Source organism: Thamnophis elegans, chromosome 5 (assembly GCF_009769535.1).
Source record: "Thamnophis elegans isolate rThaEle1 chromosome 5, rThaEle1.pri, whole genome shotgun sequence".
Classification (NCBI taxonomy): Eukaryota; Metazoa; Chordata; class Lepidosauria; order Squamata; family Colubridae; genus Thamnophis; species Thamnophis elegans.
Window position 1 is genome coordinate 89,478,211 of NC_045545.1, and position 27,018 is coordinate 89,505,228.

Below are 27,018 nucleotides of genomic sequence, written 5' to 3' on the forward strand. Positions count from 1 at the left end.
ATCTTCACAAAAGTTCCGCTGGAATTGATGGCATGAAAATTGCAGCTTAAGTTTCTGCTTTAGTGAACTAACTTTCCATGAATACAGAAGAGACAAGTGGTTTTAAAAAATAGTAGTCGTAGTTAAGTGTCCTTTGAGTAGATACAGGTAATTCTTGACTTACATCGATTTGTTTAGTGACCATTCGAAGCTAAAACAGTGCCGAAAAAGTGACTAACAACAAGCCCCCATGGCCATCCAAGCATCCTCATGATCAAAATTTGTGATCAAATTTAGGCGCTTGGCATATATTTACAATAGTTGTAGCATCCTGTGGTTACATGATTTGCTTCCCAGCCAGCTTCAGGCAAGCAAATGAGGTAAACATGATTCATTTAACAACCATCCGATTCACTTAAAGGCAGTGATTTGCCTAACAACTTGGCAAAAAAGGTCCTAAAATTGGTTGCAACTCACTTAACAGTTAGCCACAGAAATGTGGTTGTAAGTCAAGGACTCCGTGCATTGTGTCCCTTAGAATAGAATAGAATAGAATAGAATAGAATAGAATAGAATAGAATAGAATAGAATAGAATAGAATAGAGGCTAGACTAGGCTAGGCTGTAAACTAGACTAGAATAGAACAGAATAGAATAGAGACTAGGCTAGGCTGACTAGACTAACTATAGACTAGACTATAGACTAGAACAGAACAGAACAGAACAGAACAGAACAGAACAGAACAGAACAGAACAGAACAGAATAGAATAGAATAGAATAGAATAGAATAGAATAGAATAGAATAGAATAGAATAGAATAGAATAGAGACTAGGCTAGGCTGACTAGACTAGACTATAGACTAGACTATAGACTAGACTATAGACTAGACTATAAACTAGACTATAGACTAGACTATAGACTAGACTATAGACTAGAACAGAACAGAATAGAATAGAATAGAATAGAATAGAATAGAATAGAATAGAATAGAATAGAATAGAGACTAGGCTAGGCTAGGCTGACTAGACTATAGACTAGACTAGACTAGAACAGAACAAAATAGAATAGAGTCTAGGCTAGACTGACTAGACTAGACTATAGACTATAGACCAGGCTAGAACAGAACAGAAGAGAAGAGAGACTAGGCTGTTCTAGACTAGACTATAGACTAGACTAGAACAGAACAGAACAGAATAGAATAGAGACTAGGCTAGCCTGACTAGACTAGATTATAGACTAGACTAGACTAGACTAGACTAGACTAGACTAGACTAGACTAGACTAGAATAGAATAGGACAGGACAGGACAGGACAGAACAGAACAGAACAGAATAGAATAGAATAGAATAGAATAGAGACTAGGCTAGGCTGACTAGACTAGACTATAGACTAGACTATAGACTAGACTAGACTAGACTAGACTAGAACAGAACAGAACAGAACAGAACAGAACAGAACAGAATAGAATAGGAGTCTAGGCTAGACTGACTAGAGTAGACTATAGACTAGACTATAGACCAGGCTAGAACAGAAGAGAAGAGAGACTAGGCTAGGCTGACTAGACTAGACTAGATCAGAACAGAACAGAATCTGGAAGGGACTATGAAGGTCTTCTAATCCAACCCTCTGCTCAAGCAGAAGACCCTATACCTGTGATGACGAACCTATGGCACACATGGCAGAGGTGGCACATGGCGCCCTCTCTGATGGCATGTGAGCCATCACCCCAGTTCAGCTCCGCCGCGCACGCGCACGCGCCTCCTACTGGCCAGCTGGTGTTTGGGTCTCTGCCCTGCATGCATGCGTGGGGCAGGACACATGTAAGGGGGCAGGGCGCTTGCAAGGGGACTGCATGTGCATTGCATTTGGGGGTTCAGGTGTGCGCTTTGGGCACTCAGTCCAGAAAAGGTTAGCCATCACTGCCTTATACCATTTCAGACAGGTGACTGTCCAGTCTCTTCTTAAAAACCTCCAGTGATGAAGCATCCATGACTTCTGAAGCCAAGCTGTTCCACTGGTTAATCATCCTCACTGTTAGGAAATTTCTCCACAATTCTAGGTTGCTTCTCTCTTTGATTAGGGTTTGACTTAATGGTTATGTTCATGGGGGCTGGGAGGGGTTTTTGACAGCACTACGGAGGTAGAGAACTTGCTATTCCATCTTCCAGGGTGTTTTTGTCTACTTCCTGGTTTAAATTCTAGCCCTCTGGATTCTTGGAACCTTCCGTTCACAACCTCACATGGTGTGATCCTGCACAGCCTTCAACCCACACACAACGTTAGCTCGATACTGCCACCTGGTGACTGACTGAGAGACAGGGAGAAGATGACAGTAGCTAGATGGATGGATGGCATCAGTAGATGGCAGAGCAGCTAGTTGATGGATGACCAGATGGATGGAAAGATAGCAGTACAGAAGCCCATCTAAGATATTTTTCTATTTCACAGCATGATCAATTGCAGGCTGGCAAATGGTTTAGAAATATGGGAAGCGAACACTTTTTTTCGGGCTAGCTCATCAGCAGCTAATATCTAAGCCACTGATGGCGAACCTTTTTGTAAAGGCGTGCCAAAATTGTGCCCCCGGGCTATCGTGCCCGTGCGCGTGCCCAACCCCACAATACAATGTGCCTCCCCAGGCGCGCACAACATCACCACCCAAGATTCCTTTCTCCAAGATTCATTAAATGTATTGCAGTCTGCTCCAGTGTTTCTCAATCTTGGCAAATTTCATATCTGTGGACTTCAACTCCCAGAGTTCCTCAGCCTGCTTATTGGCTGGGGAATTCTGGGAGTTGAAGTCCACACATATGAAAGTTACTCAGATTGAAAAACTTAGTGAATCTGCATTTAGTGACCATTCTTTTGTCTATTTGATGGAAGGCAGAAGCTCTCTTCTGTATGCAATTCTATTTCATGTTCTGGAATGAGGCTAAAACACATGAAGAATGGTTGCTGGAATTGGGTATATCTAGTTTAATGAAAAGAAGGACTAGGGGAGACATGATAGTAGTGTTCTGAGGTTCACCGACAAAAGGGCGAACGACTAAACTGCGCCTGACTAAACCGCGGTGACAAAACTGCTTGTTCTAAATCGCTCTGAATGAGCGCTGAATCGCGCCGACAACAGTGCGGCGACAGAAGCGCGCTTTAAAACTAAACCTAACCCTAAACATAATGCTAACCCTAACCCTAAACGTAACGCTAACCCTAAACCTAAACCTAACCCTAAACGTAATGCTAACCCTAACCCTAAACTTAACACTAACCCTTACCCTAACCCTAAACCTAACCCTAAACCTAACCCTAAACCTAACCCTAAACCTAACCCTAAACCTAACCCTAAACCTAACCCTAAACCTAACCCTAAACCTAACCCTAAACCTAACCCTAAACCTAACCCTAAACCTAACCCTAAACCTTACCTTAAGTTAAATTGGCTTTCTGTCGACATGCTGTTGTAAAGCGCTGTTGTCGGCACGTTGATGACGTCGCGGTTTTAGCGACGCGGTTCAGTCGGGCGCGGATTTGTCATTCGCCCTTTTGTTGGGTCATGGTGTTCTGATATCTCAGGGGCTGCCACAAAGAAGAGGGAGTCAAGCTATTCTCCAAAGCACCTGAGGGTAGGACAAGAAGCAATGGGTGGAAACTAATCAAGGAGAGAAGCAACCTAGAACTAAGAAATTTCCTGGCAATTAGAACCATTAATCAGTGGAACAGAACTTTCCTCCAGAAGTTGTAAATGCTCCAACACTGGAAGTTTTTAAAGAAGAGATTGGACAATCATTTGTCTGAAATGTTGTTGGGTTTCCTGCTTGAGTAGGGGGCTGGACTAGAAGGCCTCCAAGGCTCCTTGCAATTCTGTTCTATTCTTGGAGAAGTAGGAGAGAATTTAGGTCTATGTATTTTTCTCCACTTGATGGGAATATATTAGTGAAAAGGAAAGATCATACTGTCCAGGTTTTCCCCATTACAAATAGGAGCACATCTGTGAATGCTTAGGAAATTTAGCCAAATGTATCAGGAGTACAGCCTGCTACATGAATAAAAATGTGCCAGAGAGAAAAACATCTATGAAATGCAAATTATTCCAGACGATCAAAACTGATGAACTAGAAACCGTATTCCTCAGTACCTATCCTGATAGTGGCAACTCACCAAGAAAAATAAATGAAGTTATCACCTATGTTTGACTGCCATATGTTATAGCCGTGGGATCATTTGGAATAGAATGATAATTAAACATATTAAAATGGTTATGCCTTTACAGAATCATACTTTGAATAAAAGTAAAGGTAAAAGTTTCCCCTATCCAGTGTTCAAGTTTAGGGGGCAATACTCATCTCTGTTTCTTAACCAAGGGAGCCAATATTGTCCAATATGCTTCAGTGGTCATGTCACTAGCATGACTATAACACCCAGGTTCATGGAATGCTGCTACCTTCCCACCAAAATGGTACCTATTTATCTACTCACATTTGCATGCTTTCAAACTTCTAGGCGGGCAGGAGCTGAGGCAAGTAATGGGAGTTCACCCCATCACACTGCGCTCAGGTCTCAAACCCAGGCAGTCAGCTTTCCAACTGACAAGCTCAGTGACTTTAACCGCTGAACCATCGCACCATGGTTAAATTTATACTTTGAACAGTTTACACAGCTGTGATCTCTGCACCTCACAGAGAATAGTGCCTTGCTGAGAAAGGTCAATCAAAATGATTAAGGGGTTGTAGTAATTCCTCTTGGATTAAAGGTTACAATGTTTTGGACTTTTTAGCATCAAAAAAGGTCAGTAAAGGGAAACATATTGCTCAAGTTTGTTATATTACCAGAATCGTGACTCATCTAATGAAGCTGATTGGAGCAGACTGATGGCATGATGAGAAATCAAGGGTTGATTTTTTTAAAAAAATTGGGTCTCCAGACTGAAAATATGAAGATGATCGCCACACAATTAAGCGATGGCCATGAGGTTCGGAGACATAAACATAGATTACACAGATTCATATGTCTAAGCGGCAAGCATTGGCTTTGCCCATCTATCTTAAGAGAATGCTGTAAAGCAGTGTTTTTCAAAAAGAAGCAACTTTAAGAGGTGTGGACTTCAACTGCCAGAATTCCCCGACCAGTAGAGGGAATCAGATAGCTTTGATCTCATCTTGCTTGTCCTGGATGTTGGACAGATAAAGAGAGAAAAAGAGAGATTAGATAGGTGAAAGTCGATTAGTTAGAGACAGAGAAAGAGAGAGAGATTACATAGATGGTAGATGGTAGATATAGAGACAGAGAAAGAGATAATAGAATAGATAGATGGTTGATTGATGATAGATAGATAGATAGATAGATAGATAGATAGATAGATAGATAGATAGATAGATAGATAGATAGATAGATAGGCAGGCAGGCAGGCAGGCAGGCAGGCAGGCAGGCAGGCAGGCAGGCAGGCAGGCAGGCAGGCAGGCAGGCAAGCAAGCAAGCAAGCAAGCAATAGATAATGCACTGCAAAAATTATCAGGCTTCTCAAGAAACAGTTCAAGCTGCAGAGATGTTATAGACCTCAGAATATAAGAAATATTCCTTGCCATAATGTGTGAGTTATAGAAGGACAGTCTTTTTATATTCCTGTTCAAGCTAGCACTCCGTTGAGCAGTAAAACAGACCTAGAGAGGAGTTTGGATTTTTCTGAACCAAATTTTGAATATTTTGGACTAAATGATATTCCACAAAGGTACGGAATGCAGCATGCCCAATAATCAGAAGTGGAAATCTTGAAATAATTGCTTCATATACTAATTCAGTCTCTCATGTTGGCAAATTGAGAATTGCGTCTTTAAGTTTTCCATCAATTATTTTGGTGCCTCTTCTATTTTTATCAAAAGAAGAGAATATTTGTAGCTCGGGGTTGAACTGTGGGGTCCTTGGTGCTCTCTGAACATGGCTGGTTTTTTTTGCAGTCATTTCATTACCCAACCAGGTAACATCATCAGTGTTAAAAGGAAGTGGGATTTGCTCTCTGTTTATATATAGTACATCAAGATTTATACTAACTAGACCAACAACCAAGCAGTAAACAATACCCCAATCAAGGAACTACCAACCCAAACAGTAAACAGCCTTATCAAGGAACCACCAAGAACATTTCCATCAACACTAGGACAGAACTGAACAAGCCACTAGTATATAAACAGAGCAAATCTATGAGTCACCTTTTTTGGTGCATGGATTTGAAAAGGTGAACAAAATTAAGTCTGTAAATTCCATGGAATATCAGAAGAATGTAGGATTCCTGGAATCTACACACATCCGTTCAAGAGCTTACTCTCGTCAAAAGAAAGTTACTCCTCGGTAACTCACGGGGTACAGCTACTAGGAGCATAGGGCAGCAGAAGGGAGGACTTTTGCTTCCATGAAACTTCTGTGACAAATCGCAAAGACACATTGAAATGGTAATTTTTCTGAATGACTCAATCATCAGTTTAAAAGCATGAAAAGGTTGGAGGGGGCCTGTAGCATAGTTTCCTCATCTATTAGGACATGCCTCAGTGGTGATTTAATTAGAAGTAACTGAAATGGTTTATCTAAAACTGCTGTGTGTTAGGAATCCAAGCGTTAACAGTTTCATATCAATAGCATTTGTTGATTTAATATTTTAAAGCCCCTCTTCTTTTTTTTAATTGCTTCTCCTAATTAAGGTATTTTCTGACTTTTCAGAGTTGTTTAACACTCCAGCTTGTTCTTTATTTCTTATTTTATTTTGGCCTCATAGTATCTCCCTCGGCTAAAATAATACTAAACCAAGGACACGAAACCACCAATTTTAGTGAAATATTGTTATCGTAGGCTATAGATGATCTGGCTGCTGAACTGCTAGTGTAGGGACATCATATTGGAGCTGCAGAATATGGGTATGCAAGGGACTCCACATTTTAAAAATATTGTTTCTGCCAAATTGGTGTTTTGGGATGTATTTGCATGTTTGACATCATCGCCTCTTTCTGCAAAAATTGTTCAACCTTTCAGGAATGGATCTGTTTTCCTTTCCCATGTCAAGTTTTGTCCAAATTATTACTTTTTGTTACTGCTTCTCTAGTCAACTGTTGTTGTTTTTGTACTCAACTTCATTCCAGTTCTTTTCAGTGTCAAAACTTTTTCAATCTCTCACTTTTGGGTGGATGTAGAACACTTGAATTGATGTGGACTTAGTCCTGATCCTTTCCTCCTGTCATTAATCTGTTCAGATTATTTGCAGGAATATAAGGATCCCAGATGATTCCAGAAGGGACGCGATGGCTTTCTAATCAACAAGCTCAGACACTGAGCTTGTTGATTAGAAAGCTCGGCAGTTCAGTGGTTTGAATCCCTAGCACTGCATAACAGAGTGAGCTCTCATTACTTGTCCCAGCTTCTGCCAACCTGACAGTTCGAAAGAACGCAAAAAGGCAAGTAGAAAAATAGGAACCACCTTTGGTGGGAAGGTAACACCGCTCCATCCACCTTTGGTGTTTAGTCATGCCAGCCACATGACCACAGAGACGTCTTCAGGCAGCACTGGCTCTTCGGCTTCGAAACGGAGATGAGCATATAGAGTCAGGAACGACTAGCACATATGTGCAAAGGGAGCCTTTACCTTAAAGATTCCAGACTGTTTGCTCTCTTAACTCCACCCCTGACTCTTAACTAGCAATAAGTTCTTACTGATTCAGGGCTAATTCATGTGGCTTTGAATGGGGCTGGCTGCAGTTTGGTGGAGCAATCTTTAAGCAGCCTCCTTTAGCAAGAATTCTATGCTGCTGTAAGGTGTTGCCATGTTAAACACCATTTCCTCTAGTGAGAGATTTCTTTAGCCTAGGATGACCTTCCCTTGCAGCTGACTGGGAGGTTCGCATTGCAATTTGCAAAACAGCAGCAGTCGGTTTCCGAGTTACTTTTGACAAAGAGACGACATCTGCCTTTGCAGTGCCCTCGCTGGAGGCAAGACCAGAGCAGTCAATGGCCCTGAAAGTCCCAGGTTGTTTCAAGTGATAAATATCTAAGCGATGACCTCTGTACCTAGTGGCTGCTTTTTAGGGGTCATGCTGCAAAGAAAATGGAATAGAAAACTGCCAAGTGTAAATGAGAAGAAATGCTTGATCTCTTAGTTCTATGATGCTGGGGGGCGGGGAGGCGAATAGTAAAATCTCTTTTAAGTTAAGCTTGACTCCTATTGTTTTCCCAGATGGATCTTTATAGCGGAGGGAAAGTGATTTGTCATTGCCTTAGAATCATGGGCTAGAATATAGTAGAATAGAATAGAATAGAATAGAATAGAATAGAATTCTTTATTGCTGAGTGTGATTGGACATACAAGGAATTTGTCAAAGGAAACAATATCAATATCAATATAAATCGTAACAAACAAAGTTACAGTCATACAGTCCTAAGTGGGAGGAGATGGGTAATAGGAACGATGAGAAGACTAATAGTAGTAGTAATGCAGCCTTAGTGAATAGTTTGACAGTGTTGAGGGAATTATTTATTTAGCAGAGTGATGGAGTTTGGGGGGAAATTGTTCTTGTGTTTAGTTGTTCTGGTATGCAGTGCTCTATAGTGTTGTTTTGAGGGTAGGAGTTGAAACAATTTATGTCCACAATGTGAGGGGGAGGTCTGTAAATATTTTCACAGCCCTATTTTTGACTCGTGCAGTGTACAAGTCCTCATAGAGTTGGAAGGGACCTTCCGGTCTGCCCAAGGCAGGAGTCTTCATATCATCCCAGACAAAGGTTCTCCCATCCTTTTTTTAAAAAAACCTTCAGTGATGGAGTGCCCACAACTTCAGAAGGCAAATTGTTCCATTCATTAATCAGGAAATTCCTCCTTAGTTTGAGGTTGGATCTCCCTCTGATGATCTTCCACCCATTATTTCTTATCCTGCCCTTGGGTGCATTGAAGAACAAATGGACACACACCCTTCAATCATCTGGATCTGGATGAGGGGATAAATGGGGAACTCATCACATTTGCAGATGACACCAAGATGGCAGGAATAGCCAACACTCCAGAAGACAGGCTCAAGATACATAAGGATCTTGACAAATTTGAACATTGGGCACTAGCTAACAAAATGAAATTCAATGGTGAAAACAGTAAGGTTCTTCATTTAGGCAAGAAAAACAAAATACAAAGGTACAGTATAGGTGGTACCTTGCTCAATAGTAGTAACTATGAGAAGGATCTTGGAGTCCTAGGGGACAACCATTTAAATAGGAGCCAGCCGTGTGCAGCAGCTGCCAAAAAAGCCAACACAGTTCTAGGCTACATAAACAAAGGGATAGAATCAAGATCATGTGAAGTGTTAATACCACTTTATAATGCCTTCATAAGACCACACTTGGAATACTGCATTCAGTTTTGGTCGCCACGATGTAGAAAAGATGTGGAGACTCTAGAAAGAGTGCAGAGAAGAGCAACAAAGAGGATTAGGGGACTGGAGACTAAAACATATGAAGAACGGTTGCAGGAGCTGGGTATGTCCAGTTTAATGAAAAGAAGGACTAGGGGAGACATGTTAGCAGTCTTCCAATATTTCAGGTGTTGCTACAAAGAAGAGGGAGTCAAACTATTCTCCAAGGCACCTGAGGGTAGAACAAGAAGCAATGGGTGGAAACTAATCAAGGAGAGAAGCAACTTAGAACTGAGGAGAAATTTCATGACAGTTAGAACAATTAGTGGAACTACTTGCCTCCAGAAGTTGTGAATGCCCCAACACTGGAAGTCTTTAGGAAGATGTTGGATAGCCATTTGTCTGAAATGGTATAGGGTTTCCTACCTAGGCAGGGGGTTGGACTAGAAGACCTCCAAAGTCCCTTCCAACTCTGCTATTGTATTGTATTATCTAGGTCATGGTTGTCCCAAAGGTGATGTTCAAGATTTCCTTGGGGTTTTTTTTTTCTTGAAATAGTTTCAAATCTCATCAAGAAGCTTCTTCAGTTCTGCAAACCCAACTGAACTTCTTGGATGAGAAGCAAAACATTTGTCAGTTGCCTTTTGAAAAGCACCTTTGGGAAGGTGGTCCATTGGGACACCTAAATCTCTCTCACAGGTTCTACTGTTGAGCCAGGTGCACTGCCTATCCTGTCCTTGTGCATATGTGGGTGTTTTTTTCTGCCTAAATGCAGCACTTACTTATCTTACCACTGAACTGCATCGTGTTGGATACCCTTCCTCCAGGATAAATGTATTTACTTCCCACTCTGTTCTGTAGCTTTAGTATCCTCTGGTATTCTTCCTTCTAATTACAGACTCCGTTAGCTTATTAGCCGTGGTTGGTAAGGATGATCGGCTGGAAATGAATGCTGCATTCCTTCTTCCTTGAGGGGTCCTTGATGCTCTCTGAGCTTGGTTGTTTTCTTGCAGATATTTCATTACCCAAACTAGGGAACATCATCGGTGCCGGCCAATATTCTCCTTTATTGCTTCTTCCTTGTGGACTATATTCTGGGCTCTTGAAATGGTTACGGCTGATCAATAGCTGAGATCTTTTCAGTGCTTCATTCTTATATGATAAGAACATACAAAGGATTAAAGCTGGGGTCCTCAGTGTGATAGTCATCAACATGTGCTCAACTCTTGCTCTTGTCACCTTCCAAGCTTCAAGCGACTTTTTCTGTTCTATGTTTGATTACTGAGCTGTTTCTTAAAGTAGAATTCATTGCCATGATATCAGCAATAACCTCCAACCTGGATGGCTTCAAAGAGGGATTGAATAAATTCAGGGAGGACCCATCCATTGAAGGCTGTTGGGCTTGAAGACTTAATATCCTCTAGGGCAGGACTATCAAACTCGTGGCCCATGGGCTGGATGCATCCTGCACTGGCCGCTCCCATGCCCAGTTTAATAAAGGGGGGGAAAGTTGTAATACATCACATGATTACTCCATGACAACGCAAGTGTTGTGATCCACCAGCAGCCTTCAGAGCTGACAGCAGAGTTGGATAGTGAGGAGGTTGGGGAGGAACATGGGCCAGTCCTGGAGTCTGGGGAAGACTTGGACGAGGGCTCTGCGCCAGCGGCAGAGAGGGGGCCAGGGCCATCTGGTAGTGATGTATTGCCTCCGGAGTCTGACATCAGCGAGGCAGAAGAACAGTGTGAGCCTGTTCCCACTGTGCGCATGCACAGAGCTTCCGGAAGGCAAGAACAATTAAGACAAAAAGGGCAATTTGGGAGTAAGGCTTGGAGATTTTGGCCCCTCCCATAAGACATAAAAGAGGAGTAAACAGACGTGAGCCTTTGCAGGAAGCTATTTTGTTCATTGTGGTCGGTTCAAACTCTGAGAAGCTCCATTTGACTCTGTGCTCCATTTGGTCTTGCAAAACTAATTGACAATTAGGTCTCTGGCAGCGTTTCAAGAGAGATAACGGTGGGTGCTTATCAGCATTACTCTGAAAGACTGTGGCAGACTTCTGTCGGACTCTTCCCAGACTGTTTGTGAATCATTATGGGCTGTGAATGACTATAATTCACAGCCGTTTAAATAAAAGAGGATTTTGGGGACGAAGCATGTGATTTATGCTTTATCAGGAAGCCTAGGTCAGAACAGCGAGTTTGACACCCCTGCTCTAGGGATTATGCCTTTAAATTCTACTTCGATATGTGTCTGCAGGAAGACCACAGTTGTCCTTGCTCAGGAAGTTCAGCATTGCAAGTATTCCCACTGGCTGAACAGGTTGCAGATCTTTTGATGAAAACAGATCGATTTTCACTATATTTCATTTTTTGACAGCAGATGTGAAAGATAAATTCATCACACACACACACACACACCAGCTCCATTTTGCAGAGCCATGTCAGTCTATGGTGGCAAGAAAAATATCAGAAAATTGGTAGTATCTTTTTTGACTAACAACTGTCATTGATCATTTTATGGGGATCGTGATATCCTCCATGGGGAATGTTGTAATACAACAATTGTAAGTGTGGAAAGCAGTCATAACTCACTTTTTTCAGAAGAACAGAGTTGGAAGGTACCTTGGAGGTCTTCTAGTCCAGCCCCCTGCTTAAGCAGGAGACCCTATACTATTTCAGACAAGCAACTGTACAGGCTCTTCTTAAAAACCTCCAGTGATCAAAGGCCCACAACTTCTGAAGGCAAGCTGTTCCACTGTTTAATTGTCCTCACTGATGGTATTAGTATTTAGTATTTAATAAATTTATAGGCCGCCCAATCCCGAAGGACTCCGGGCGGCTTACAGAAAAATACATTTACATTTTTTAAATTTCCTTGGTTTTAATATATCTTAGACTGTGTTTGATAAAAAGCTATACCGTGTACGGGCTCTGGGAAGTTGGGGGGGGGGAAGGTAGGTGGGGTCATAGGGGGGAGGGGGGAGGGGGGAAATATAGTATGTGCCAGATTTTAAAGTAACATGATTGCACTTGTATACTGTTGCCTTTTTAATTCTAGTGTAAAAATAAGAAGCTGAATATATTGATAGATAGTAGAAATACACCGAAGGGAGGAGCAGAAGGAAAGAAGAAAGAGGGGTAGAGAGGGTGGGAGAGAGGATCGGAAGGAGGGTGAGATGGAAGGGAGTGTATTGGGAGAAAGGAGTGATAGAGGGGGAGGGGAAGTAGGAGAGGGGAATGTTGGATGGGAGAAAGGAAAGTTGGAGGGGGGTGGAAGAAAGGGTGTATGGAGGGTTGAAGTGGTATATTGGGTTTGTATTTTGGGGAGTATTTTTGACAAGGATGGCTGTGTTTATTGCTCAATGTTATATGGCCCCGGTCATGCACAGTATATATGTGACTGTATGAAATGAAAATGAAAATAAAACATATTTGAAACATAAAAAAAAAACCTAAAGAAAAATACATTTAAAAAAAATAAAGAATTAAAAAGACAGAGAAAAACAGATTTAAAAACCACATCATGCACTCAATCTGGTCGGGGCTGGACCTCAGTCATGAGGTCAACAGCCCCAGGCCTGCCGGAATAGCCAGGTTTTGATAGCCTTTCGGAAGGCCATGAGAGTGGGCAGGATCCGGATCTCTGGGGGAAGTTCATTCCATAGGGTCGGAGCGGCTACAGAGAAGGCCCTCCCCTGAAGAGCCACCAGCCGACATTGTCTGGTTGACGGCACCTGGAGAAGGCCCACCCTGTGCGATCTTATCGGCCGTTGGGAGGTATGCGGCAGAAGACGGTCTCACAGATATCCGGGTCCTAGGCCATGTAGGGCTTTAAAGGTGATATCCAGCACCTTGAATCACGTTCGGAGACCGATAGGAAGCCAGTGCAGCTCGCGGAGGATAGGTATAATATGGGTGTATCTAGGAAGTGACTCCTCATTTCCAGGTTGATTCTCTCCTTAATTAGTTTCCATTCATTGTTTCTTTTCCTGCCCTCTGGTGCTTTAGAAAATAAATTGACTGCCTCTTCTTTGTGGCAGCACCTCAAATACTGGAATACTGCTATCATGTCACCCCTAGTCCTTCTTTTCACTGGACTAGCCATACCCAAGTCCTGCAATTATATATTATTCACAATTTAGTGTGGTTGTAAGTTTGAAGTGTCATTCAATGAATGGTTGTAAATCAAGGATTACCTGTATCGCTTTGGGAAGAAACCAGATTGCAAAAATAAAAAATAAAGCTTGTTCCTAAGAAATGTTCTTTTCAATAGGGATAGTTCTCCATAGATTTGAGCTTAGCAAAGGGAAAGAATAAAACACTATTTTACATCATGCATTCTTGCCTCTTTTGTTTCCAGAAAGTTCAGCAATACACAGTCATCGTTCAGGCCACCGATATGGAAGGGAACCTTAACTACGGTCTCTCGAACACAGCGACAGCAATCATTATGGTGACAGATGTGAACGACAACCCACCCGAATTCACGACGAACAGCGTAAGTATCAATACATCAGCGCAATGATCTATGGACACACAACATGTTTGTAATTCATGGACATTTGATGTGGCTTGTCTCTTGTTTGCTGGCTTGCCAGATAGGGAGCACTTGACAGATAGCGGAGTAGCAGAGATTTTCAGCAAATAAAAATGGAGAGAGGCTGTGGGAAAAATGATTCATGACCAAAGACAGCTACCTGGATACCGCTTTGTTCTGAGGCAGTGAAAAATGGCGGGAAGGAGCCAGCGGAGGGAGAGTGCCAAAAAACTATTGCAGCCTTTACCTCTCTGTGACAAGAGGCTGGTTCTTCATCTCAGGGTGTTTGCACAGAAGATATCAATATTACCTTTGAACTTCTCTTTTGCACAGTGTGTGTGAATGGCTGAAACTCATCAGTGCAAGTTATTAAAATGCCAGGCCAAAGCAAAGCATAATAGCTTTAGCCAGGGGAAGTTTTAGTTCGTACTGCACAGGTTTGAGACAACCAACGTTTTATTATTTTATTTATCTATTTATTTATTTATTTGTTTGTTTGTTTATTTTATTTATTTTATTTATTTTATTTATTTTATTTATTTTATTTATTTTATTTATTTTATTTATTTTATTTATTTTATTTATTTTATTTATTTTATTATTTATTTTATTTATTTTATTTATTTTATTTATTTTATTTATTTTATTTATTATTTATTTTATTTATTTTATTTATTTTATTTATTTTATTTATTATTTTATTTATTTTATTTATTTTATTTATTTTATTTGTTTTATTTGTTTTATTTGTTTTATTTGTTTTATTTGTTTTATTTGTTTTATTTATTTTATTTTATTTATTTATTTATTTATTTATTTATTTTACTTTATTTTATTTATTTATTTTGGTTTGTCAAGCATGTATGAGAAAACAAGTAGAAGTGTGAATATAACATATTATAAGTAGGTATACGTATATACCAGTGGTAGGTTGCAAATCCCGTTCCAACCAGTACGGTTGGAACAGGGCCAGCGGTGTCCCCATGGATGCGTGCAGCGCGCACATGCATCTTAGTGCCTACATGACACTCCGCTATGCTCCAGCTGCTCCGTGAAGCATTGCGCAGGCGCTGTACATGCCATGCGCCTGTGTGGAAGCGCAGAAGCCTTTAAACACCGTTAAGGAGGTCGGGCAAGCAGATGGGCCCTCCGGAGCACCGGAGCAGTATCCGGTACTCCAGGCTGGCTCCGGTACACCCATACCGGGACATACCGCCTGCAACCCACCACTGGTATATACATAAGAAATGAGTACAAAATAGATGGGAACAGTAGAACAGGGAAGGTAGGCACGCTGGTGCGCTTATGCACACCTCTTTTACGGACCTCTTAAGAATGGAGTAAGGTCCACATTTAAGGTTGGAGCTGTGGGGGTTTCAGGAAGTAACAACAGAGTCAGGTAGAGGGTTCCAGGCATTGACCACTCTGTTGCTGAAGTCGTATTTTCTGCAATCGCATTTGGAGAAGTTTACTTTGAGTTTGTATCTATTGTTTGCCCATGTATTATTGCGGATGAAGCTGAAGTAGTCGTTGACAGGTAGGACGTTGTAGCAGGCAATTTTGTGTATTGCGCTTAAGTCAGACTGTAGGCGGCGTAGTTCTCGGTTGTCCAGGTCCAAAATTTCGAGCCTGGTGGCGTAAGGGATTCTATTGTGAACAGAGGAGTGGAGGACTCTTCTCATGAAATACCTCTGGACCCGCTCAATTGTATTAACGTCCATTATAGAGTGTGGATGGGAAGAAAATTATGCCTGCTGAAAGTAATACATCAATGCTCTAAGTAAACCTGTCACTTCATTGGCTCTTACTATGGAGTGCAAAACCTTTCTTTTTGTGTCAATCTGAACTTCCTTGAGTATCTAGTGCTTGCAGTACTTTAGAAGGTGAGGTGGCAAGAAGTTTCCAATGAGAAGTTAGCAAAGATTAAAGAACTTTCCTTACTTATTTGAGTGAAATGTGGTGACATCTAGTGGTTATGATTTTTTAATATTTACTGTATGTTCACACATTCTTGTCAAAGAAGATACTGCAGGAATACGTAGAAGTTAAAATGTTTATCAAGGGTCTGTGGGAATCCAAGTACTTCTTGGGTGTAATGTAAGGAACTTTTACTCTTGCTAGTATTTAGACATGATAATTTTTATTGCAATTAGACAATGGGAGAAAAGGAAGGAAGGAAGGAAGGAAGGAAGGAAGGAAGGAAGGAAGGAAGGAAGGAAGGAAGGAAGGAAGGAAGGAAGGATCTACAAAATTAAAAAGGACAATTTATATCAAATGTACAAATATTAGTCCTACTCATCTGGCAGTATGAATTTAAATAATGCTTGTCTCTTAGAAAACAACAAATGTTTTTAACATGAATTTTACTGCTTTCAGTGTAAAATGTATAGCTAATTATTTCAAATATTGAAAATCTGAAGTCTCCTCTGTGATATTTTGAGACACCTTATCCCCATTGTCCCAGCCCCTAAAGATCTCTGTCTTTCTCAATTAACTTTAAATTATTTACTTTCCATAGAAAATATCTTGCCTGATCAAGCAATCATTAGACATTATTTTAGCTTTGCACATAAGGGGTAATGGAACGCTGGCTTCCACTATCAGAATGACACCAAATAAAATTCCTAGGAATACTTTATACAATTAAAAAAGTGTACAGAGATTCTCAGTCATCCTGGTCATCATTGTCCCAAAGGTGTTTTTTCAGGGGGAAACTAGATTTTCTTGTTTTGTTTTATTTTCTTTGAAGACATTTCGTTTCTCATCCAAGAAGCTTCTTCAGCTCTGACTGGATGGTGGGGATTGGAAGGATTTATGAGTGTTAATACCACTTTATAATGCCTTGGTAAAGCCACACTTGGAATACAGCATTCAGTTTTGGTTGCCACAATGTAAAAAAGATATGGAGACTCTAGAAAGAGTGCAGAGATGATTAGGGAAAGAGCAACAAAGATGATTATGGAACTGGAGGCTAAAACATATGAGGAACAGTTGCAGGAACTGGGTATGTCTAGTTTAATGAAAAGAAGACTAGGGGAGACATGATAGCAGTCTTCCAATATCTCAGGGGCTGCCACAAAGAAGAGGGAGTCAAACTATTCTCCAAAGCACCTGAGGGCAGGACAAGAAGCAACAGATGGAAACTAATCAAGGAGAGAAACAACTTAGAACTGAGGAGAAATTTTCTGACAGTTAGAACAATGAATCAGTGGAATAGCTTGCCTCCAGAAGTTGTGAAAGCCCCAACACTGGAAGTCTTTAAGAAGATGTTGGATAGCCATTTGTCTGAAACGGTATAGGGTTTCCTGCCTAGGCAGGGGGTTGGACTAGAAGACCTCCAAGGTCCCTTCCAACTCTGCTTTTGTATTGTTTTATTGTATGACCAGCTGTCTGCAAGGCATATAAATCTTCCAATCCCCACCATCCAGTCAGAGCTGAAGAAGCTTCTTGGATGAGAAGCGAAACATCTTCAAAGAAAGAAAGAAAGAAAGAAAGAAGAAAGTCCAGCTGCCTCCTGAAAAAGACCTTTGGGATTTACATAATTCCCTTCAGCCTGTGATTTCAATGGGACACAATGAGTGGTGGGATTCAAATAATTTAGCAACTGGTTCTCTTCCCTAATAATTTCTTCCAACAACCAGTTCATCAAACTGCTCAGAAACCTAACAACCGGTTCTCCCAGAGTGGTGCAAACTGGCTGAATCCCACCACAGGACACAATAGCATTCTCCAAAAACCTAAAAACCTACCACAGAGAAAAGGGCAGACCCCTGCTCCTTCTTATCACAGAGAGCACCTTAAATTACAAAATTAAAAATTTTGTTTGAAGGTTCCGTGACCCGACAAATGCGCGAACGACAAAAGCGCGCAGACAAAACCGCGGTGCTAAAACCGCGATGTCAAAAGCACGCCGACAACAGCGCGCCGACAACAGCGCGTCAACAGAAGCGCGATTTAAGGTAAGGTTTAGGGTTAGGTTTAGGGTTAGGTTTAGGGTTAGGTTTAGGGTTAGCTTTAGGGTTAGCTTTAGGGTTAGCTTTAGGGTTAGCTTTAGGGTTAGCTTTAGGGTTAGCTTTAGGGTTAGCTTTAGGGTTAGGTTACAGCGCGCTTCTGTCGGTGCACTTCAGCGCTCATTCGTCGGCGCGGTTTTGTCGGCGCGGTTTAGTCAGGCGCGCTTTTGTCGTTTGCGCATTTGTGGTGGAACCGAAGGTTCATGCTAACTTTCTTTACAGTAAGGGCAGTTATATAGTGGAATCAATTATGATGTGATTTCTGTCCTGTTAAAGGTTTTCAAGCAAAGGTTGGACAGTCAGCTGTTAGGGAAGCACTAGGCACATGTAGTCCTCAACCACAATTGTGCCCAAAATTTCTGTCCATAAGTGAAACATTTATTAAGTGGGGGTTTTTTGTCCCATTTTATGACTTTTCTCACCATAGTTATTAAGTTAACTATGTTATTAAGTTGTTTAGTAACATGGCCATTAAGTGAATCTGGCTTCCCCATTGACTTTGCTTGTCAGAAGGTCTCAAAAAGAGACTCCTCAACACTGCAACCGTCATAAATATGAGTCAGCTGCCGAGCATCCAAATTTTGATGATATGACCATGGGGGTTGCCGCAACAATTGTAATTTTTTCAGTGCCGTAATGGATTTGGACGGTCACTAAATGAATGGTTGTAAGTTGAGCACTACCTGTATACATAGTTTCACTGAGAAGAAATTTGGACTAGATTCTTCAAGACCTTCTCCAGATATTTATTCACGGCTGGCAGAGAACTTACCTGCACTGAGAAGAGGATATAGCTAGACCAGTGATGGCTAAACCTTTCTTACCGTGTGCCAAAAGTGGTGGGTTGTAGGCGGTATGCCCCAGTACGGGCGTAGCAGAGCCTGCCCGGAGCACCGGGTACCATTCGAGTACGGTGCTCCGGAAGGCCTGCCCACACTCCTTACCTGTCTTTAAAGTCTTCGGGGCTTCCATGCATGTGCACAGTGCATACAGCACCTGCGCGATGCTCCACTGAGCAGCTGGAGCATCGCGGAGGCTCGCAGAGGCGTCGCTGGACAGTACGCTGCGTGCATGCATACGAGAGTGTGCTGAGCGCGTCCATGTGGATGATGCCAGGCCCGTTGCAACCGTACCAGTTGGAACGGGATCCGGAACCCACCACTGGTGTGCATGCACACGACAGTAACTGTGTGCACTTGTATCCATAATGCAATGTGTGTGTAACATCCCCCCATGCCCATTCCCCCCAGAAGTATGCACAACCTCCTGTGACCCCCCCAATGCGCTCGCACCCCCCCCCTTGCCCCATTTTGGGCCTAGTAGGCCTCCATGCGGCTTCCTGGGACCAAAAACGGGCCACCAAGGGGATCCAGACCTCTCCCGCACACCATTTTTGGCCTAGTAAGTCTCCCTGCAGCCCCCTGGGACCAAAAACCGTCCACAGGAGGGACACACTGCACCCTTTGTTCAACCCCTGCGCATTTGTACATGACCACCGCACATGGGCGTGTGATCACCATGCATGCATGTGCAACCCAAAAATCAGATGGCCGGCAGGAGCCATGCACACATGTGCAGTGGAGCTGAGCTCGTGTGCCTGCCGAATGTCAGTGTTCCAAATATCATCCAAAATTAAATCAGAGTCCAAGGCAAAGTATTACTCTAAGTTCCAATTTATTAAGAGAGACATGTTGGCACATCTGTGGAAAACCCGAATCTGAAAGCTTCCTGGGTTTTCCACTCAGTTGAAAGTTCAAGATCTTGCTCCCACACCCACAAGTCCATCACATGGTCCAATCTTCCACTGCCACTCTGGCAGTTCCACCCATCCAGTTCTGGTCAGGTGCAGAGGTGGAAGGACAAAGGATGACCTTGGGCTTCTAGAAAGGAATGTTTTATTTTGACAACAACACATTCTACTCCTTGCTATTCCCCCTCCCAATTACATGAAACAGCATAGTAAAATAATAGAGAGTGTGACAGCCAAAGATCCTAAAAGGAATATCACTGCAGGCCTGAAGCCAAGAGGTCTCTGCGTGCCACAGATTTGCCTTCATGGGGCTAGACCGATGATTCTCAAACTTGGCAACTTGAAGATGTGTGGCTTTCAATTCCTCGGCTGGCACCCACGTGTGATATTACAGCATGATGGCTGGGGAATTCTGGGAGTTGAAACCCACACCTCTTCAAGTTGCCATGGTTGAGAAACCTTGACTTAAGACTATGTGGAATATTATCACGTAAAGCGCTAATAAATTCAACATTTTACTTTTCTCTGGACTAAAAATGCAGAGACCATCTTCTCAATAATGAATTCCTGCCACGAATCAATGCCTCCCAGCGCACAAGACTGGCAGTTCCATGCCCATATTATTCTTGAAGCAAATAATGCAATTATTAAAACCATAAGGAAAACATAGGGAGGCTTTAGAAACTAAATATTATCATTGGACAAGCAGCCCTAGGATGGAAATTTGAAGCTGAAGTTCAACAGGTCAATAGGTCTACTCAGATGGAGACCATCTGAGAATGCTGACTTGATATTCATGAAAAAAACATGTTCAGGAGATAAATATGTTAAATCAATAGAAAAACAAAGGAAATTTTGATTTTAGGCTCGGCATAAGAGTGCCAGAATGGACAATGTTAGGCTTGGTCAATTCTTCTTGCATTCAATGGATCAACATTCTAAGCTCCCCAATTAGTTTCTCACAAATAAAGGAAGTGAAGGAAACCTTGGTAAGGCCACACTTGGAGTATTGCATCCAGTTTTGGTCACCACAATATGAAAAAGATGTTGAGACTCTGGAAAAAGTGCAGAGAAGAACAACAAAGATGGTTAGGGGACTGGAGGATAAAACATACAAAGAATGGCTGCAGGAATTAGGTGTGTTTAGTGGGAAGGAGTAGGGCTAATGTGTAGCAGTGCTCAACTAATTAAGGGGCTGCCACAAAGAAGAAGCAATCAACCTATTCTCCAAAGAATCTGAAGGCAGGACAATACACAATGGGTGGAAACTAACCAAGGATAAAAGCAGCTTAGAACTAAGGAGAAATCTCCTGATAGTTAGAAAAATTAATCAGTGGAACAACTTGCCTCCAGAAGCTGTAGATATTCCAACACTGAAAATTTTTAAGAACAACCATTTGTCTGAAATGCTATAAGGTTTCCTGTTTGGGCAGGGAGTTGGACTAGAAGACCTTAAAAGTCTCTTCCAACTTTGTTATTCTGTTATAAGTTGGGTTCACCCAATGCCCATGTGATTCACTTAACTGCAGTGATTTGTTTAACGTTGTTTTGCAAAAGAGCTTGCAAAATCAAGTGTGACTTACTTAACCCCTATCTTGCTTAGCAATAGAAATTCTGTCCTTACAAATTGTGATACTAGGTCAAGGAGTATCTGTACAGCAAAGGTTTTCTTAAAGGAAAGACTGTAACTCTGAACTTGATTTATTGTTCCAAAAGCTAGATGGTGATTTAAAATACTTGTGCCCTGAGTTACCGCAGAGTGGATGCCCCCCTCCCAAACAATTGCAAAAGAGTGTTATGTCAGGAGCGGTGCCAGGAAAGAAAAAAGAGAGATCAAGGACTCAAATTTGGCACTAAAGCACCCGAAAGTGTCTCTCATCGTGTTCTTAAATTACCTGTCAATCACAAAAGGCAGTTGGAGACTTAATAGCTTTAGGATAAAAATGTATAGCAAAAGGACACAACCATGCATTGTTGCTACAGTCTGCGTGTTCCACAGCAGGAATTATTGCCTCAGTTCAAAAGCAGGATGATGGCAGAGGAAATTGGAGGCCCAGAGGCATCCATGGAGGGTCAGAAAAGTCAACATGGCAGATGGCAGACACCCAACAGAAGCCTTGTTCATTTTGTTTCATGTGTTGTGTGTGCAACAGGGGTGGGTTTTGGCTGCTTCTACTGCTGGTTCGCTCAGGGATGCGCTTTGGATGTGTGTGTGTGTGTGCTTCGCGCATAGATAAAAATGCTTCTGTGCATGCGCAGAAGCAAAAAACAAGATGGTGGCACTGATAGAACCGGTTCGGGGTCATGGCTGGCTGAGTTACTACCAGAGGTGGGTTCCTGCCAGTTCGCACCAGTTCGGTAGAACCAATTCGTCAAATCTACCGAACCGGTTAGTAGAGGTTCCACCAGTGGATCCGGAAAGCAGGCCACACCTACAGAAGAGGTTCCAAAAAATGTTGAAACCCACCACTGACTGACACACACACACACACACACACACACACACACACACACACAGACACAGAGAAAGAGAAAGAAAGGAAGAAAAAAATAAAGAAATAAAGAAAAAAAATAAAGAAAAAGTGAGAGAGAGATGAAAGGAAAAAAGGAAAAAGGGACAGAGAGACAAAAGGAAGGAAAGAAAGAGAGGGAGAGAGAGGGAGAGAGAACACATGGCTGGCAAGCCACTCCTACCAGGTCACATGGCCGGCAAGCCACTCCCAAAAAGGAGGCCACACCCATAGAGTAGGTTCGAAAAAATTTTGAAACCCACCACTGGTTACTACCTACTCGGCTGAACCAGAAGGAACCCTCCTCTGGTGTGCAGCATAAATAAAAAAGAGGACTGTCCTTCAAACATACAATCATGGCAACCGTCTCGACATTTTTAACCTATCCAGGGTGACGGTTAACTGGGAAGAACACAGAATAATATATGGGGAAATTTCTCCATATGGACTTGATTATGGACAGGGTGGTCTCCAACTGACAGCCCTTTGTTTAGTAACCATTCTAAGCGCCAATGGCACTGAAAGAAGTGACTTATGACTGTTTTTCACCTTTAAAACAGTTGCAGCATCTCAGTGCTCGTGGGATCAAAATCCAGACATTTGGCAACTGACTCGTATTTATGACGGTTGCAGTGTCCTGGGTCACGTGATCACCTTTTGTGGCCTTCTGAGGAGCAAAATCAACGGGGAAGCCAGATTCACTTAACAGCTGTATTCCTAACTTTAACAACTGCAGTGATTCGCTTAACACCTGTGGCAAGAAAGGTCATTAAACAGGGCAAAACTCACTTAACAACTGCCTTGCTTAGCAATGAACAGTTTGGCCTCACTTGCGGTCCCGAAGTCAAGTTATGCCTGTGTATTCTTTTCACTCAGGAAAATATAACATCAGCGCAGATTCTGGCTCTAGATTATTGTCTTGGCTATGATTATAAATAGAAATAATTTAAAATATTTCCTATTGGGAGGAAGGGACAGCTCTTCATAAATGCCACAGTGCTAAATCAGAAATTCTGCAATCGAGAACAATCAATTTAAGGAATACTCTCTGAGCAGTGATGCTGCCCGTGACTGATAATTTTGACAGGAATGATCGCCTGACTGAAGCTGCGAGTTTTAGTCATATCCCCACAGCTGTTTATCAAATAGAAAGTTATGCCTGCATAAGAAAGATAAAGAACTAATTATCTTATTACATAAATCTGTGTGCAAATATATCTCGCAGTCTGTGATGTTCAAAGAATTAAACTAGCTCAGGATTCATTTCTACCAACTTCTGATGAGCAACATATTAAATCCTATCTACGCAATTATTTTCTTTAAAGGAAGAAAAAATAACTCTTTGTTTATATCTTACCTCTTTTATAAGGAACTGCTAATGCTGGATTTCATTACTTAGAGATAGTTTAATTTTTTTGGGGGGGATATGATCAGATTTTGCTGTTGTGAGCTGGCAGCAGATTCGGACGGTGAGGAGGTTGGGGAGGAACATGGGCCAGTCCTGGAGTCTGAGGAAGGCTCTGTGTCAAAGGCAGAGAAGGGGCCAGAACTGTATGCCAGGTATCAGCTGCCTTCAGAGTCAGACATCAGTGAGGCAGACAAACAGCTGGAGCCTGTTCCCAGTGTACACATGCACAGAGTTGCCAGATGAAGGGAACAACTAAAGAACAAGGGTCGACTTGGGAGTAAGGCCATAGGTGGACGATGAATGGCCCCTTCCTAGAGGAAATAAAAGAGGAGCAAAAGGGGAGTGGAGTTTGCAGGAGACAATTAGTTCGCTTAATTGGTTCATGACTCTCCGAGATTCCTTGCCAAATTTGCAGATATCGGCCTGGCAGCTCTCCAAGCCAGAGAAGGTCTGTGACTGTAAATCCTCCCTTGAAAGACTTTGCTGGATGTGAATGAGCAGAATTCACAGTAAATTAATAAAAGCGGTTTTTGTCGGGACAAGGAGTTTGCTTCGTGCTCTTGGGAAACCTCGGTCAGAACAGTTGCCTGTATTTAAAAGACATAAGCAGGAGTCAGGATCTGTGCTATATCGGTAGTCCTCGACCTATGACCACAATTGAGCCCAAAATTCCGTTGCTAAACAAGACAATTATTAAATGAGTTGCGCTCTTCCATGGGGGCATGGGACCATAGAAGTCTCATAGTCCAACCCCTTACTCAAGGCAAGGAGGTTCAATCTTTCCTTGAAAACCTCCAGTGATAGAGCACCCACAATTCCAGGGATACAAATTATTCCACTGATTAATTATTTTGCCTTGTTAATGTGTTTATGTGTTGAAAAAAGAAATATCACCAACAAAAAAAAAATATTTTGCCTTGCAGGAAATTACTCCTTAATTCTTTTTTTTTAACTTTTATAGTTGTATTCATTTATAATGTGACATACAAAAAGAATACAAAAGGAAATGTTAGGGAAACTAGGAAAGGAAAAAGGGAAATGGATAGTGGGTGAAAGGAAGGGGGAAAAGAAAAAAGGCACTGACATCTGACTTTAGTGCAGTAAAATGAGGTATTAGCATCTAACCTCAACTTTTTACTTTTTCTTAATAATAGAAACTAGCCATTTCTATAACAACAAATCTATCTGAGCGGTAAAACCCAAAATCAAGCTTCCATTTTTTTCCCACCTCAAGCACAAAGTGGTTTCCGAGTAGAAATGAAAGTATTTGTATTTTTTTCTTTGATCAAAGCAGTCAATTTAGCAATCTCTGCTAACTCAGTTTTTGTAGCCATTCATCCATTGTGAGGATCGAGGTGATCTTCCATTTTTGTGTGTAGTGTAGTGTTTCTGCCATCAACATATATAACATCAAAGTTCAAAAGAAATTTCCAAGTCTTGTTCCATTAAAGCCAAAAGAAAAGTCTATGGTTTTCTTCCTATATTAAACTTCAGAATGGTCTGCTTTATCATATGAATCTTACTCCAATATTTCTTTGCTTTATCACATGTCCACCATAGATAATTAAAAAGTCCTTTCTTTACATTTACATTTCCAATGTTCATTTGAGGTACCTTTATACATTCTTGACAATTTATCTGGAGTTAAATATGAACAAGACATCATCTTCTTTTAAAATATCATTTAATGCAAACTTCAAACCTTTATTCCACATATTCTCCCACTGTTCAAGCATTACATTATACCCCAAATCACTCCTTAAGTCTAGGTCGGATCTCTCGTTAGCGAAGTTCCACCCATTACTTCTTGTCCTATCCTCAGGTGCTTTGTAGAATAAGTCAAATCCCTCTTCTCTATGACAGCCCCTCAAGTATTGGAAGACAATAATTATGTCCTCCCACCCCACCAACACCAATCCTTGTCTTCAATTCTTTGGATTTCTTCAATCCAAGATCAGGGGTAGGTTCAGGGGTGAGATTCTACAGGTTCGGACCAGTTCGGGCGAACCGGTAGCTCCGAAGATCAGCTGTGTGGTGGGCCGCCCGCCCACTCCTGCACTTCACCTACCTTTATCATCTCAGCTGAGTTGTGCGACAGAGTGGATTGCTGCAGTAATCCAGAAGGTATGTCTTCTCTAAACTGCAAAGTGCATGCTCAGAAAACCGGTAGGTCCCACCCCTAGTTGGGTTCCATCTGGCTTCTCGGAGCTTGGGGTGGAACATGTGTCCCCTCTTGTGCCTAGGATAGGGTTATTAGCCATCTGTGGACAGTCATTTGAGGCAAACCAGGGTTTAATCAGAGAGAAGGGCATATCCCTGCCCGGCGACGGTTCACATGAAGTCTATTTTTATCGTATTCAATCAAGAACAATCAAGCAACCGGGAGGCGACGCCAACAAATTTGCATGATCAGACTTCTGTGTCTTAAATGTTAATTAAAAGTTAGCTTAAATCTGCCTACTGTGCAGAACTTTTTTTTCTCTCTCTCTCTTTCCGTTCCTCTTTCTCTCCCTCCTCGCCTCTCTCTTTTTCCAGTAGCCCACGTGAATAAAAAATGCGATGCAGCCAGGCTAAAGTGTTTGTGTGATTAGCAGAGCGGTAGATTCTGGTGGGAGGAGGGAAGGAATAAAAACTCTGGCAATCAAGGCCTCTTTTTTTTCAAAGTAAAAGAAAGGAAGAAAAATGCTTGCCTGTTTGACTTCTCGGAGCCTTAGGAGGCCCCATTAAAAGCCACTTTAAAGTTTGCCCTTTGGCACTGCTTTGAGGTAGCCCTGCCGAGCATCGAAGCCAAAGCAAGAAAGGAGCTGCTTAAAAGCAACCCCGGGTTGCATATAAACCATTTCTTCCTAGTTATTGCTATGCTTAATCACCAATTGGACTCTCTTTATCTGAATCTGGAGGTAAAGGGACACCCGGGCTGTGGGAAGGCTGCAGAGAGGAATCGCGTTAAGGACCAAAGAGAAAAGCCATGTAGTTGTTCTGACCGAGGCTTCCCAAGAGCATGAAGCAAACTCCTGGTCCCGACAAAAATCCCTTTTATTAATTTATTGCGAATTCTGCTCATTCACATCCAACAAAGTCTTTCAAGGGAGGATGCACAGTCACAGACCTTATGTGGCTTGGGGAGTTCCAGGCCAATATCCGCAAAACTTGGCAAGGAATCTGGGAGAGTCACAAACCAATTAAGCTGAACTAATTGTCTCCTGCAAACTCCACTCCCCTTTCACTCCTCTTTTATTTCCTCTGGGAGGGGCCATTCATTGTCCACTTACTCCCAAGTTGACCCCTGTTCTTTAGCTGTTCCCTTCATCTGACAACTCTGCATGCACACACTGGGAACAGGCTCCAGCTGTTCATCTGCCTCACTGATGTCTGTCTCTGAAGGCAGCTGATAACTGGCATAAAGCTCTGCCCCCCCCCCCCGCCCTGCCTCCGACACAGAGC

At 42.0% G+C, this 27,018-nt stretch overlaps 1 protein-coding gene across 1 annotated transcript in view; it reads left to right on the forward strand.

Moving 5' to 3' along the window:
* CDH4 (cadherin 4) overlaps positions 1 to 27,018 on the forward strand; it is a 425,687-nt gene that overhangs the window by 313,396 nt on the left and 85,273 nt on the right. Inside the window, exon 8 of the mRNA XM_032219093.1 lies at positions 13,720 to 13,857. Within this exon, the coding sequence (XP_032074984.1) occupies positions 13,720 to 13,857 (138 nt within the window). The remainder of the gene's footprint in view (positions 1 to 13,719; positions 13,858 to 27,018) is intronic.